At 42.6% G+C, this 14,097-nt stretch overlaps 2 protein-coding genes across 3 annotated transcripts; one reads left to right on the plus strand and one right to left on the minus strand.

The window, feature by feature from the left end:
* Positions 1–6,052: 6,052 nt before the first annotated feature.
* OR6T1 (olfactory receptor family 6 subfamily T member 1) lies at positions 6,053–7,115 on the plus strand. Its single transcript, XM_060607756.2, is given in 2 exon segments — positions 6,053–6,994; positions 6,996–7,115. Coding segments are annotated over 2 exon segments (1,062 nt in total).
* Positions 7,116–7,967: 852 nt separating this feature from the next.
* OR4D5 (olfactory receptor family 4 subfamily D member 5) lies at positions 7,968–10,990 on the minus strand. 2 transcript variants are annotated; one of them, XM_060607778.3, is made up of 2 exons: positions 10,088–10,990; positions 7,968–8,097 (listed from the first exon to the last, which is right to left on the minus strand). In XM_060607778.3, the coding sequence occupies exons 1-2, from the start codon at positions 10,987–10,989 to the stop codon at positions 8,079–8,081; spliced, it is 921 nt and encodes a 306-aa protein (XP_060463761.2). In that variant the 5' UTR covers position 10,990; the 3' UTR covers positions 7,968–8,078. The 2 variants fall into 2 exon arrangements, with proteins under 2 accessions (XP_060463761.2, XP_060463760.2); XM_060607777.2 differs by lacking the exon at positions 7,968–8,097 and having other exon boundaries at positions 10,045–10,990.
* Positions 10,991–14,097: the final 3,107 nt, after the last annotated feature.

The following is a 14,097-nucleotide window of genomic DNA, read 5'->3' on the forward strand; positions in this document are numbered from 1 at the left end:
GTTCAGGCTCCTAACAGTTCACAGTGTTGCCTTAAAGGACTGTAAGCTCAATATTTATTCAAGGGATGGGAGGTGGAGCAAACAGAGAAAAAAATGGACACTCCGAGCTTGTAGAATTCATGTATGTGAGAAGAGAATTTTTATTCTGCTTGACAATGAACATTTAAATAATTTTTTTTTTAAAGTCTATTTACTTATTTTGAGACAGAGAGAGTGTGTGGGGGGAGGGGCAGAGAGAGAGGGCAAGAGAGAATCCCAAGCAGGATTCTCCCCCCCCCCCATGGGCGGGGCTCCATTCCACAAACCAGGAGCTCATGACCTGAGCCAAAATCAAGAGTCGGATGCTTAACTGATGCCACCTGGGCACCCCTTAAATGATTTTTCTAATCTTTATTGATTATCTTAGTGCAAACTATACACAACCCATTCTCTTAAAAGCCCTATGAAACACATTTTGCCAATGTAAGTAGATTCTCTGAAGCTCAGAGAATTTAAGTAATATATTCAAGTTCATGCAGCTAGTTGTGTCATAACTAGTATGTAATTCAATATCCAGTATTTTTAAAATAGGATTTATTTTCTTATTAGTGCTGTGAATATATAGATTTAATTTTTATAATTTTATTACACTATCAAGATCCCCAAAGTCTCACTGAGTCACTACCAAGTTTAGAAGAATTTCCCAAAGGTTGGATATAGTAGCAAATTTTCTTCTACCCTCTACTCAAGAAATAGCTCTATTTTTTTTTTTATTAAAAGAGTATGACTGCCAGTCTATGACAAATCTCAAATACTGTACTTCCTATAACCTCAAAGGACTAATTACATTGTTTATTTTCAATAAAGTTGGGCCAAAGTTGTTCCCTTTTGGGATTTCAAAGCAAGTTAATTTTAATTGATTGGGTATAGGAAGAAATAATCATGCAAGTTATAAGAACTTTTCTTTCAACACCACAGAGGGGTTTTTCTTGGTATCATTTGAAGCACACAGGTATTGATAACAAGAAGCCTTCTGTGTGCTTCATTGACCATAAACAGGAGTCATAAGTCCTCTGACTGCACGTTCTTCAAATTGGCCAGGGGAAGAAGCGTCAGGAATGCAGTATTAGAACAGGTACAAGCCAATTTCTATCAGCTTCCAATCTCAGACAACTTTGTACGCTCAAAATTTATTCTTACTCCTGAATTAGAAAGGAACTTGGTGGAATTAAGTCTCGTTAAGGCTTCTAGTTTTAGAGTACTAAAAATATGGTATATTTCATTGCATATTGTAATACAATTTCTGTTTTTCTAAAGGAAGATAGGAATGAGAACTCTTCATTCCTACTTTTGGCCGTTGAGTTCTACACACATAGATCCATACTTGAGCCAATATCGTGCTCACTACAGGAAGCTCTGATTTTTATGTTCTGAATACCCAGATAATGAGACTAACAAATTTCTCTTTCATTAAGGGCTCAAGCACCGCATCTCCAGCTTTTGGAAAACTTTGTCCTTATTCTTCTCACTAACATTTCATGTGAGAATCAAGTGCTGCATGTATAGAAGTAACTGGTAACCTACTGTATTTGAAAGAGCCCAAAGTATGCTGCCCCAAATAATACAATTTCGGGGAAAATTTTTATTCTACAGTTACTGTGTCAATCATCCCAACTTCAAGCCTTTAAGAGCTAAATTATTTCTGTTAAGAAGTAAATAAGTCAAAATGGTCGCATCTCTTTTTAAATTAACACATTAATGATTATTCAACAATTCGAATGATTATTCGACAAACCTAAAAGCAAAAATCCATGTAATAGGTATACAAAGACACCACTAGAAGAAATGGCAAGGATCCAAAGGTTAAAATTAAGTTCCATCTGTCTGTCTCAAGAGCCAATCCAGTTTTTGTTCCTATGAGCCTTTAAGCCCCATCAGGTTTGAATCATTCTTCATCCAACAAATAGTATGTGCTTGTCTTGGCTATCTTTAAAGAGGAATATACTTACATAATAATTCTAAGAGTATTTTATGCAGTAGTTTGATAATAAAAAACGAGTAATCTTTATCATCTCATTTTCCTATTGAAAAGCTCAAAAGTTTTGATACTTTGGGTTACTTAAAACCTGAAAGTCTCCTATCCCTTCTTGATCTGCAAATATTCATCCTTAACGGCTCAGTTAAATGCTATCAACCTTATGAAGTATTCCACGCTGCCCCCAAACAAACGTTGTACCTTTTTTTTCTCTGCCCCCACACGACTTTGATTTTACATTTACCAGAGCCTTCAATGAATTCTAATGGAACTTATCACTTGCAATCAATATATCTAACCCTTACAACACTATGGCTCCTTAGCAATTTAGGCAACTTTGTGTCTCCAGTATCGGGGAGAACTCCCGGCAGGAAGTGTTCAAGATTGTATCTGATCTTGTATGTATGGGGAGTACTCAGCTGGCCCATTCCCTATTCACGGGCACACTGGGGCATGAGCCAGCCATCTGGAATGTTGTGAGAATTACAAGTGTGGATTTATCGCTTCTCTGGTCGTCTGTAAAGTTAGCTGTACTACCACATTACAAAGTTGGTGATGGTTTTAGTTTAGAAAACTAGGCTTCCCATTTGTGGACTCTTCTGTATCCAACCTTCCACTTAGCCTTTATACCTCAGTCTCTATTTCCTAATCACATTCAAACTGCCCGACTCTCACTGTCTTCTTTCTCTCTAAACCCAGTATTTCTCAAACTTTAAGGTAAATAAGATTAACCCAGAGAAATTGTCAAAAACCTGTATTCTTGGGCCCTAACCCCAGAGAATTATTGCATTTGTATAGGTAGAGCCTAGAAGTCAGCATTTTTAATAGACAAACTAAATGTCTTTTTAATAGACAAACTAAACTTCTGATGCAGGTTCTCCATGCTCTTAGGAAATATTCAACAAACCTAGATTCACCCTTGGTTAATAAGGCATAAAATTTATTCAAGGGGCGCCTGGGTGGCTCAGTCAATTAGGCACCTGACTCTTGATTTTGGCTCAGGTCATGATCTCACGGTTGTGCGATCAAGCCCCACATTGGGCTCTGCACTGGGTGTGGAGCCTGCTTGAAATCCTCTCCTCCCTCTGCTCCTCTCCTGCTTGTGTGCTCTCTCTTAATAATAATAATAATAATAATAATAAATAAAAATTTAAAAATTACTCAAACTTCAAGATGCCAAGATCATACCTAAAGAGGAGAAAAGAGAAAATAGCCAAGCAAATGTGTTGCCAGCAGAATGAGGAGGATTTGGAAAAGGGAAGCATAAGAGGAGCACTGGGTGGAAGATAAGGAGCTTGGAGGACTAAACGGACACGTGGACATACATCATGGAAACTGGAAACTTACAAGACCAAATGGTCCATGTGGGTGAAGACACTGAGAGAGGGGTCTCATAAGCACAGGTTTATGGTAAGTCCTGGCAGGAAGGTCCTATCTTTCAAAAAGGAGATGGGAGGGCTTTGATGATTCCAACCAGATTTAGGATAAGAAGCCCAATGTGTAATGCCATGAGGGAGTACCTATTGGGAATGATAAAGTAGGTAGGTACCTGTGTGTGATTCTAGATCTATAAGCTCCAAGCAGAATGCTCCACTTTCTACATGAGAGAGATCCAGAATATCCTGTGATAGAACTTGAAAGACAAGGAGCACAAATTTCTGCAATGTACTCAGGTAAGGGAGGCCATCTTCTTCAGGAGCGATTGGGGTCCAAACACCTACCTGTTATTGCTCTGTAAGGGGAGCTGAAATCCTCTGAGATAAGGCTCAGTCTAGCACACATTCTGAGGAGTACTTTCATTTTTTCAAGATCAAAGCTTTAAACTACATTAACTAATTTCTAGACGCAGAATTCTTATCATTAGCCCACAAAGGAAGCAGGATAACAATTGGAAGCGGACATCAAATCAAATTCATAGTCACAAACTCTCTCACCTAAGATACGATGGCTGAGCAGTTACAAGTGAAGCCTCCAAAGTCAGACTTTCTAAAATTCCAATCCCTAACTCAGTAGATATGGGTCCTTAATTTCTAACTAATTCCCTTGCCTGTAGGCTGGAAGTAATGCTTAAGTAATGCTTATCTTGCAGTTTCTGAGAGATTGAAAAATGAAATGAATGAAAAGTTCCTTTCCTGACACATAATAGCTACTGAGTAAATGCTAGCTGTTGTTATATTATGAGGCATTATTATATTGTGCTATTCCACATCAATGCCCTTTTTCCCTCTGGCAGGTTCAAGTTTCAAGCAAAAATAGCCATACTTACTAGTGCCACCGTCTGACATCAGGGTTGGATAACCTTAAATGTTCGTCTTAGCTCTACCTCTGAGGTTTTTTAAACCTGCTCTGTTCCCGTTTGCTCAGTTGCAAAGTGGACAGCAAGAGTAGCTATGTAACTGTGTGGGTTAAGTCATGGTGCAGAGCAAATGGGAAATGTGTGTATGTAGTGTATGTGTTTTATAATAGTAGATAAAAGATAATATTAAACATTTGACAGCTAGGCTTTATAAGCTATTTTTAATCATAATATTTACCTGATCCTTTGGAAAAAGCCACAGTTAGCACATTTTCCTTATCTGAAATGACTATGTCATCCTGAAATAGTGCTCTAGTCTCCTACACTGGGTTGTATTGAGGTATTTCATTGATTTGGGAGATATAATCTCTAGGCTAACAGAATAAAGCTTTATTATCAGCTAGCTACTCGACCCCAGGACTATTCCTTATTGACACAACCAGAACTTGCCCTGAGTGCCTTTCTCTTTCGGCCTTGTAACCAAGATTCCCTCCCTTGGCTGATCATTTTTCTTAAGGCTGCTTCAGACAGAGTACAGAAAATACTTATGCTCCCCATCTTTAATGCTGGAAGTCTAGACTAATGGATGATCTGGGATTAAACTATGCCAAAACTCTCAACGTTTCATTCCTTGTCAATTAACTAAAGTAATTTGGCGGTAACTTGTATTCTTTCTGTCTTAGAATGTTTTCAACATTTTCCTGAACTGACAGGCAGGAGCTGTGAAGTTCAGAGTATTTGATGCTGGACGTGAGAAAAAGAGCCTAGAACCAAGATTTCTAGTGAAACCCAACCCTTCAAAATCTATGGATAATCCAAATTTCACGTGGCACCCAAAGCTCCAAGGACAAGATGAGGTTGTCTCCAAAGTAAAGCAAAAGTTGAAGAGGCAAGTTGATACATACTATGTCCTTTGGTACGTTTCCCTCTCCCTTCTCACCTTATGCCATGAACATGTTGGGAAAGCTGAGGAGGAGGGAAGATTGGTCAATGTCAACCCAGGAAGAGGGATTTCCTGTAACCTACAGAAGGAAGTCTTAGTAACACACACACACACACACACACACACACACACACACACACACTCAGAACTGGGGGTCTGCATGTTTTCATGCCCTGTGGCTCTCTGGCTGATTAAGGAAACTAAGATCTCTAAAGTCACTGAAAGCCCTGACTTTTATTGTTGTTTTATGCTAAGCCAGGAAACAGAAGGACCACAAACATTCAGAGTTCTTGATCCTAGTAAGATTTTTTCATAGTACATTTGTTCTCTGACCCCTTCCTTCTTCTGGATTCTTCTAAGTTCACACTACTCAAGTGGTACCCAGCCTAAGTGAAACAGGGAAAGCAGTATGTGGGTGAGAGCCACAGAAAGTTGGCAGGAAATTCTGCCTCTACTGCTCTCTATTTGATCATAGAAAATTTCCCTAAACTTCTTCAGTCTTCCTTCCCTTATCTGTAAGATGAGAACAGTTCTATCTATCTCTGAGAGCTGCCATGAGAGGAGATACTGCATCCAAAATTTCCCAATACATAGTGTTCAATATCATCTGTGTTATTATTAGTATGCTGCTTGCTATCATAATTTTGTTGTAAGTCACCTGTAAGCAGACAGATTAATATATTCTCAGAATGTAATCAAGAGCTAGGTGCCTATTATTTTATTGATTGATTAATTGATGACTTGTGGCTGTAGATCCAGTTATAAAGTTCTGTTTCGTTTCTCCTGCCGATGACCAGAGATGAGTCCTGAAAACTGGACTCACGTGACAGGGTTTGTCCTTCTGGGTTTCCCCAGAAGCCACATCCTGCAGTTCCTGCTGTTCCTGGCTTTGATGGCAGCCTACGCTGTAACGGCCACAGGCAACCTGCTCATCATTGGGCTCAGTTGGACGAATCGACACCTGCACACACAGATGTACTTCTTCCTGAGGCATCTGTCCTTCCTGGAGCTGTTGCTCGTGTCTGTTGTGGTTCCCAAGATGCTTGTCGTCATTCTTACGGGGGACCACTCCATCTCATTCACCACCTGCATCATCCAGTCTTACTTCTACTTCCTCCTAGGCACCACCGACTTCTTCCTCTTAGCTGTCATGTCTCTAGATCGTTACTTGGCAATCTGCCGACCTCTCCACTATGAGACTCTAATGAATGGCCGTGTCTGTTCCCAACTGGTTCTGGCCTCCTGGTTAGCTGGATTCCTCTGGGTCCTGTGCCCCACCATCCTCGTGGCCAACTTACCTTTCTGTGGCCCCAATGGTATTGACCACTTTTTCTGTGACAGTTGGCCCTTGCTGAGGCTCTCTTGCGGAGACACCCGCTTACTGGAGCTGGTGGCTTTCGTGCTCTCCACGTCAGTGTTACTGGGCTCGCTGGCACTGACCTCGGTTTCCTACGCCTGCATTCTTGCCACTGTTTTCAGAGCCCCCATACCTGCGGAGCGAAAAAAAGCGTTCTCCACTTGTGCCTCACACCTTACAGTGGTCATCATTGTCTATGGCAGCTCCATTTTTCTCTACATCCGTATGTCAGAGGCTCAGTCCACGCTGCTCCACAAAGGGGCCTCCGTCCTGAGCTGTATCATCACACCCCTCCTGAACCCATTCATCTTCAGTCTCCGCAACAATAAGGTGAAGCAGGCCCTAAGAGATGCCCTGATGTGGCACAGAACCATGGCTGCGAGAGACTATGAGGGTCACAAGTAAAAGGAAATACTGGATTAAGAGGTTAAAAATATATGCAATTTGTAAAAATGTATTTGAAGTTCAAATCAGTCCAACAACACCCTGCACTTTTCTCAATTAAAAACTAGCCTCCAGAATGACGCATCATGAAAGAGAGAGAGAGAGCCTTCGTTTTCCTCTCTCCTCTCTTCCTGATGCCCTCCCCTCCCCATAGAGAAGGCTGATCCAGTTGGCCACACTTCAGAATTCTGGTTAGGACACATTTCCCTTGGGGCAGGTAAGTGTGTGGACTTCCTTCAGGGAGGCCGTTCCTCTTCCTCCGTATGTGTATGCTCAAGCGTACTTACTATTGCTTCAGGGTCCTGTCATGCAAAGCCAATCAGAGAATGCTAAAAATACGGAGACTCAGATCTGGAGCTTAGAGGAGAGTAAGAAGAAGGCTTCTGATGACTTCCATCTAGACTATTACAAACAAGATTAACCAGAACCCGAACATTGGGAAATCCCATTTGGGTTGCGGTAATAACTATTTCTTTGATCTTCCCTTGCCATTGCTGTTTAGGTGACCAGCAGCTCCTATAGGAATCTCCCGAAGGAAAAACACTGTGACCAGTGAAATAGTTAGATATCCCAAATTCCCAAGTCAACTTCTGCCTGATAGACTCTAAACACAAAGCCAATCATCCAATCACTTATTTAAGAAATATTATTAAATACCTAGTAGGATTAAGGCACTGAGCTAGGCAGGGATGGAACTAGGGTGATGTCTAGGGCCAAGGGAGATGTTTAGGGCACAAATTTTAAAGAGACACACACCCACGTGGTTGTGCAAGTACAGGGTCAGGCTGTGCACAAACCTGAGAATATATGCTTCCCAGGTGCTTCATCAAGGCCCCTCCGTTGCTGCTCTTGAATCTAGGCTGTGGAGCTAGACTGTGGGGAATAAGTTTAAGAGCTTCCATGGGGCGCCTGAGTGGCTCAGTCGGTTGGGCGTCCGACTTCGGCTCAGGTCATCATCTCACAGTCCGTGAGTTCGAGCCCCGCGTCAGGCTCTGTGCTGACAGCTCAGAGCCTGGAGCCTGCTTCAAATTCTGTGTCTCCCTCTCTCTCTCTCTCTGCCCCTCCCTTGCTCATGCTCTGTCTCTGTCTCAAAAATAAAAACATTAAAAAAATGTTTTAATAAAATAAATAGAGAAATAAATAAAAAGAGCTTCCTGAGCTTGCACCAATGGGTTAACAAGACTCAGGGCGGAAAGCCACCACAGGGTGAAAGCACCCAGCGTAGAACAAAGCATAGAGCAGAAAGCCGCTTCCACAGGACAAAATCGTCCAAGAACAGGTAGAGGCAGAAAGCCGCCACAGCAGGGTGAAAACGCCCAGGATTTATCATTAAGTAAAACAAGCATAGAGTGGAAAGCCGCTACAGGGCCAACACACCCAGAGCTAATTAGCAAGAAAAATGCCTTTTTAACCCTGAGATAGCATGCTCTATCTGTCTTAGCCCCTAGAAAAGTTAAGATAAACAGACCTGGTGCCTGGTGCCTGCAGTAAACAGCCACCTGCTCAGCGCCAGGACTTTGATTTGTATTTACCCTAACCCCTAACACTGCATACCTTCGAAACCCCCTTTCTCTCACACACATGAGTTAATGGCCACTGTTTTACTGTCTCTTTCTGCACGTGTATCACATTTATAAGCCTTCTGATCCTAATAAATACGGAGCAAGGATCTTTACTCAGGGTTCTTGTCTCTTCCCAGACATTAGCCTCTCTCATATTCAATTCTGCATCCACTTTCTTGCTGGACAAGAGAGAACTCCAGACTCAAAGTCTGCAACGCTAGACCTTGAGTATGTAGTAGTAAACAAGATAGACAAGGCCCTCACTTTTATACAATTTATAGTGTAGTTGGCATGGCTGGCAAAAAAAAAAAAAAACAAAAACAAAAACATACAGACAAACAAACAAGAAAACCTAAATACACACATTACTATGTAGTTGCAATTTATGACAAATGCTTTTGAGAAAAGAGCCGAGTTTCGTTAGAGGGACTAGTAAGGAAAATTAATCTGGATTAAAGACCAGGGAACATACCTCTGAGGAAATGAGCTCTATACTGAGGCCTCAGACTGAGCAGCAATTATCCAGGAAGAAAGTAGGGGAGCAGCATTCCGGAGAGAACGAGTAGTATTTGCAAGGACCCACAGTCAGATGAGGGAATAAGAGAAACAAATGCACATGAGGACTGGAGAAGGAGAGGTGGGCTGAGGTCCGTTCAGATAGGACCTTATCTATAAGGTTTATGGGGATCTTTCTTCCTTCATAAGGCAATGTAAAGCCTTTGAAGGGTTTTAAGCAAGGAAGTGATCAAATCATATTTTAAAAAATCAGTTGGCTGCTGTGGGGACAACAGATTAGAGGGAAACAAAGTGGATTTTAGAGGATCGAGTAGGAAGCTATTGCATGGATTTGGAGACAGATGTGCTAGTTATGACTTTACAACTGGCAGTGGGTTTCTCTCTCCCTCTCTCTTGGCCCTCCCCTGCTTATGCATTCTCTCTCTCTGTTTCTCTCTCTCTCTCTCTCTCAAAATAAATAAATAAAAACTTGTTAAAAAATAACTGTTTTGAGCTCCTCGGATATATTTTGTGTCCTAGAAGAAATGTCAGAAAAGAAACACCAGATGTACGACCTTCATGACTACTTCAGCTGGAACTTTCTCAACAGGGCCAACAGCATCATAGGAGCAAGTGCCATCTGACCCAAACATCAAGCCTGCATAGCAGCTGAGACTTTTTCTCTAGGAGGCACTTGGGAGAAGTTCTAGGGTACTCATTCCATTTTCTAGCTGTGTTAAAAGTTCAGGTCACCAGAACTCGACTGAGGTTGAGAACAGCGCAGAAGTCAGTCATAGTCCAGGTAAGTAATAGAGTAGACAAGTGGTTTTAGCTACTCTCTAGGTCTTCTTCAGCAGGCTGCCCCAGAGAAACAGCTCTCAGATTCTCAGGTCTCTGTTTCTGCTAATCTGGGGGGCGGGGGGGGGGGAGGGGTCAGTGCTCCAGGGGGCCCAGAATGTCTTTCTGCCTCCTCCACAGTTTCTTTATGGCCACGATCACTTCCTTGTTTCTCAGGGTATAGATGGCAGGATTCAGCATGGGAGTGACCATTGTGTACAGAACAGAGACCGCCTTGTCCATAGGGAATGTCCGAAATGGCCTCGCATAGATGTAGACACAAGGCACAAAAATTAAGGTCACCACAGCAATGTGAGAGGCACAAGTGGATAGGGCTTTGCTCCGGCCCTCCCATGAGTGGCCTCGGAGCATGACTAGCAGTGCCGTGTAGGATCCCAGGAGCACCAGAAAACACATCAAAGTCACCAGGCCATTGTTAGACACCATCAGAAGCTCTAAGACAAAGGTATCCGTGCAGGCTAATTTGATCAGCTGAGGCACGTCACAGTAAAAGTTGTCCAGCTTGTCAGGCCCACAGAATGGCAGCTGGATAGTCAGTCCAATCTGCACAATGGAGTGGATGAAGCCCCCCACCCAGGAGGCTGCCATGAGGAGCCCACAGACTGCCCGGTTCATCACAAGCATGTAGCGCAATGGCTGGGAGATGGCAACATAGCGGTCATATGCCATCACCGTCAGCAGGAAGATCTTGATGCCTCCAATGAAGTGGAAGAAGAAGAGCTGAGTCAGGCAGCTGCCAAAGGAAATGATGGGGTTGTCTGAGAGCAAGTCAAACAGCATCCTAGGTGCTGTGATGGAAGAGTAGCAAAGGTCTAGGAAAGAAAGGTTGCCTAAGAGAAAGTACATGGTTGTGTGGAGGCGTGAGTCACAGGTCACTATGGCCACAATAAGGAGATTTCCAGCTACGGTCATAAGATACACAGCAGAGAAGATAATAAAGAAGAGGAACCGAAGCCCCCATACCTGAGAGAGCCCCAGGAGGACAAAGCCTGTCACCTGGGAATGATTTGCTGGATTCATCTGCTCGGTATAACCTGGTAAGCGAACCTGCTGAAGAAAATGCACGTGCTCGTCATGGGATCCACCAGCTTCTCTGCGATAATTTCCTCTGCCCTCTCTGGGGAATCCTCCCCTGTCTCATTTACTATAAGACGACTATCCTAAGAAGTTCTATAGGAAACCACGCATTGGAACATCCCATATTGGTATAATCAAGCACAGGAGCGTAAAACTCAGGGTAACACTGCTACTATTTATAGTTCATGAAAATTAAAAATAATCAGCCCTCAAAACTTGAGAAGTGATACACAGAGAAAAAACTGCAACCCCGGAAGTAAATGTCACTTCTCCCAGTACCTAGTGGTCTAAAACAGGAACGATCTTCCAAAATTCTGTCTCACTCCCCTCATCCATGATGTCAATTAGCCAAAATACCTGCACGCTCTCCTGCAGTCTAATATCTCATAACTATAGATAGCCTTTATTTAGAAAACCCGAAAAATTCCCACAGGCCAAATATTTAGACCTATAAAGGTCGTGAACTGCTGTCTTCTTAAAGTTAGATAAGAAAACATGTGGCAGAAGAAGCTTCCTGTCCAGTGGCTCTGGGAAACCCAGAGAAACTATAGTCCCCGGGGAAACACAGGGAAAAGCAACTAGAATACTGAACTGCCCCCCAAAAATGTGTGTGTCAGTGTTAATTTCAGAGACATCATCCAAAGAATAATTGCTTTTTCATATGAGAAGCAGCAAGAGAAGGCCACAAATATTATCTGAAGGTAAAAAGTCACTATCTACGAGCAAAGCTGCCTCAACGTTTGAAACCCTTAAAAATAAAAAGGGTGTTTTATATATTTAAGTATGTTTACAAGCTGGCTATTGGTTAGACTTCTAGAATTAATGTCTTCATACTCTTCAATGGAAGTGTGACGTGTCATTCTGCCCTTAATTTTAATTATGACTTTTCAATTATATTTTCCTGCCTTTGTTCTTTCTTTACTCGATAAACATGTACTAAGCATCTTCTATTTACTAAGCACTATATTAAACACTGAGAAATTTTCGAAAATAAGACCTATGACACATTTTGCATAGAACTTTCACCTTCTGACACCTATCCACCCCTCCAGCTTCATCATTTTATACATAGTCTCCTCACACATACACAATGATATATACAGAGCTACCCGAAGTTCCTTGAACTTGCCATGCTCACCCCATGCTTCCCTGGTTTTCTTTATTAATCTCTATGTATTTATTTCATCTTAATTTTATTTTATTTTAATTTTTTTAATGTTTATTTTTGAGACAGAGAGAGACAGAGCGTGAGCGGGGGAGGGGCGGAGAGAGGGGAGACAGAATCCGAGGCAAGCTCCAGGCTCTGAGCTGTCAGCACAGAGCCCGACGCAGGGCTCAAACTCATGGACCACGAGATCATGACCTGAGCTGAAGTCAGACGCTCAACCGACTGAGCCACCCAGGCGCCCCCCACCTTAATTTTAAATTTTTATTTATTTATTTTGAGAGAGAGACAGACAAAGAGAGTGAACAGGGGAGGGGCAGAGAAAGAGAGAGAGACAGAGGGATAGAGAATCCCAAGCAGACTCTGCCCTGTCAGCGCAGAGCCCAATATGGGGCTTGATCCCATGAACCATGAGATGACCTGAGCCAAGGTCAAGAGCTGGGCGCTTAAACCACCTGAGCCACCCAGGCACTCCTATTTCATCTTCATTTCAAGGAAATGTTTCGAATACACAACACTGGGCTTTCCAGTCAGTTTTCCAGTGGGAAGAACTTGGAAGTCGAGACTTTCATCTTTGAAATAAGAAAAAGCTAAACAGCGTGACAGGCAATGACTTTTCTCGGAGCCATCAGAGACTGGAGGTTACAGGGCAAAACGCTACCTCAAACCCTGGAGGGCCAAGGGAAGCAAGAGGAAGTCGTAGTGGAGACCCGCTTACCTGGCACAGAACACTGGAGTCATACACAGATAGGAGCACTTAAGTAGCAATTCTGACAAATTGCTGGAGGCTGAGTGTGGACTAGCATGCCGGTGGGAAACTCCTGGGGGTTGCCATCTTAGGGAACCCCTACACTTTCAACGGTTCGATCTCCACAGTGAAGAATGATGCAAGATACTCTCCTAGCAATGGAAGAGTGTGAGGAGAAGTAAAGTATCTATTGTCTAGGATGAAAAGCTTTTGCTAGAGCCGTATCCCACCTGGGAGAAGGACATTTTCCCCCCTTCAGCGCCCTACAGCCTTGTGGTATCACCTATGGGGGTGAGTGTAGGGAGGCAGGCTGACTGAAGACTGAAGTTTAATCACAAGATTGTAGAAAGCTTCTCTCCTTCAAGGACCTTGTCTCCACACCAGCAGGGCTCCAGCGTGAAAACAGTGGGTTACAGCTGAAACAACCACAAGACACAGACTCTAAGGACAAGTACTTAAGGATGCCTGAAGGCAACGCAAGAGGTGGCAGAATAAACGTGAAACCTCTGCCTTCTCCAACCAGGGCAACTACCAGGCAGATTCACAACAATTCTCACGCTAAAGTTTCTTCACCTCAGTTCCCGTGACCTGACGGTTCCTATTATTTTATGTTGGGCTATTCAACAAAAACATCACGAGTCGTGCTAAAAGGCAAGCAGAAACACAGTCTGAAGACACAAAGTAAACAAGAGAACTAAACTCCTGTATCATACAGATGTTAGGATTATCAAGCAAGGAAGTTGAGACAGCTTTCATTACTATGTTAAGGACTCCCACAGAGAAAGTGACCAACTTGCATTGGTACTGTAAGGAGAGCGATGGAAACTTTATGAACGTATAAAAATGAAATACTAGAAGTCCAAAACACTGTAACAGAAATAAAGAATGCTTTGATGGGGTCCTCAGTAGGCTGGACACAGCCAAGGAAAGAATAAGTAAGCTTAAATTCCCAAACTGAAATGCAAAGGCTAGAAACGGAAAAGAAAAACAGAATAAAGCATCCAAGAATTTGGGGATAGTTTTTTTTTTTTTTTTTAAGTTTTTATTTATTTATTTTAAGAGAGACAGAGACAGCGGGAGTGAAGGAGGGGCAAAGGAGAGGAAATCCCAAGCAGACTCCATGCTGTGAGCACAGAGA

The sequence above is a fragment of the Panthera onca genome, chromosome D1, assembly GCF_046562875.1.
Source record: "Panthera onca isolate mPanOnc1 chromosome D1, mPanOnc1 haplotype 2, whole genome shotgun sequence".
Classification (NCBI taxonomy): domain Eukaryota; kingdom Metazoa; phylum Chordata; class Mammalia; order Carnivora; family Felidae; genus Panthera; species Panthera onca.

What these genes read in the sequence shown, in the direction of transcription:
- OR4D5 (XM_060607777.2), bottom strand. Translation starts at nt 10,989, where the DNA reads ATGAATCCAGCAAATCATTCCCAGGTGACAGGCTTTGTCCTCCTGGGG.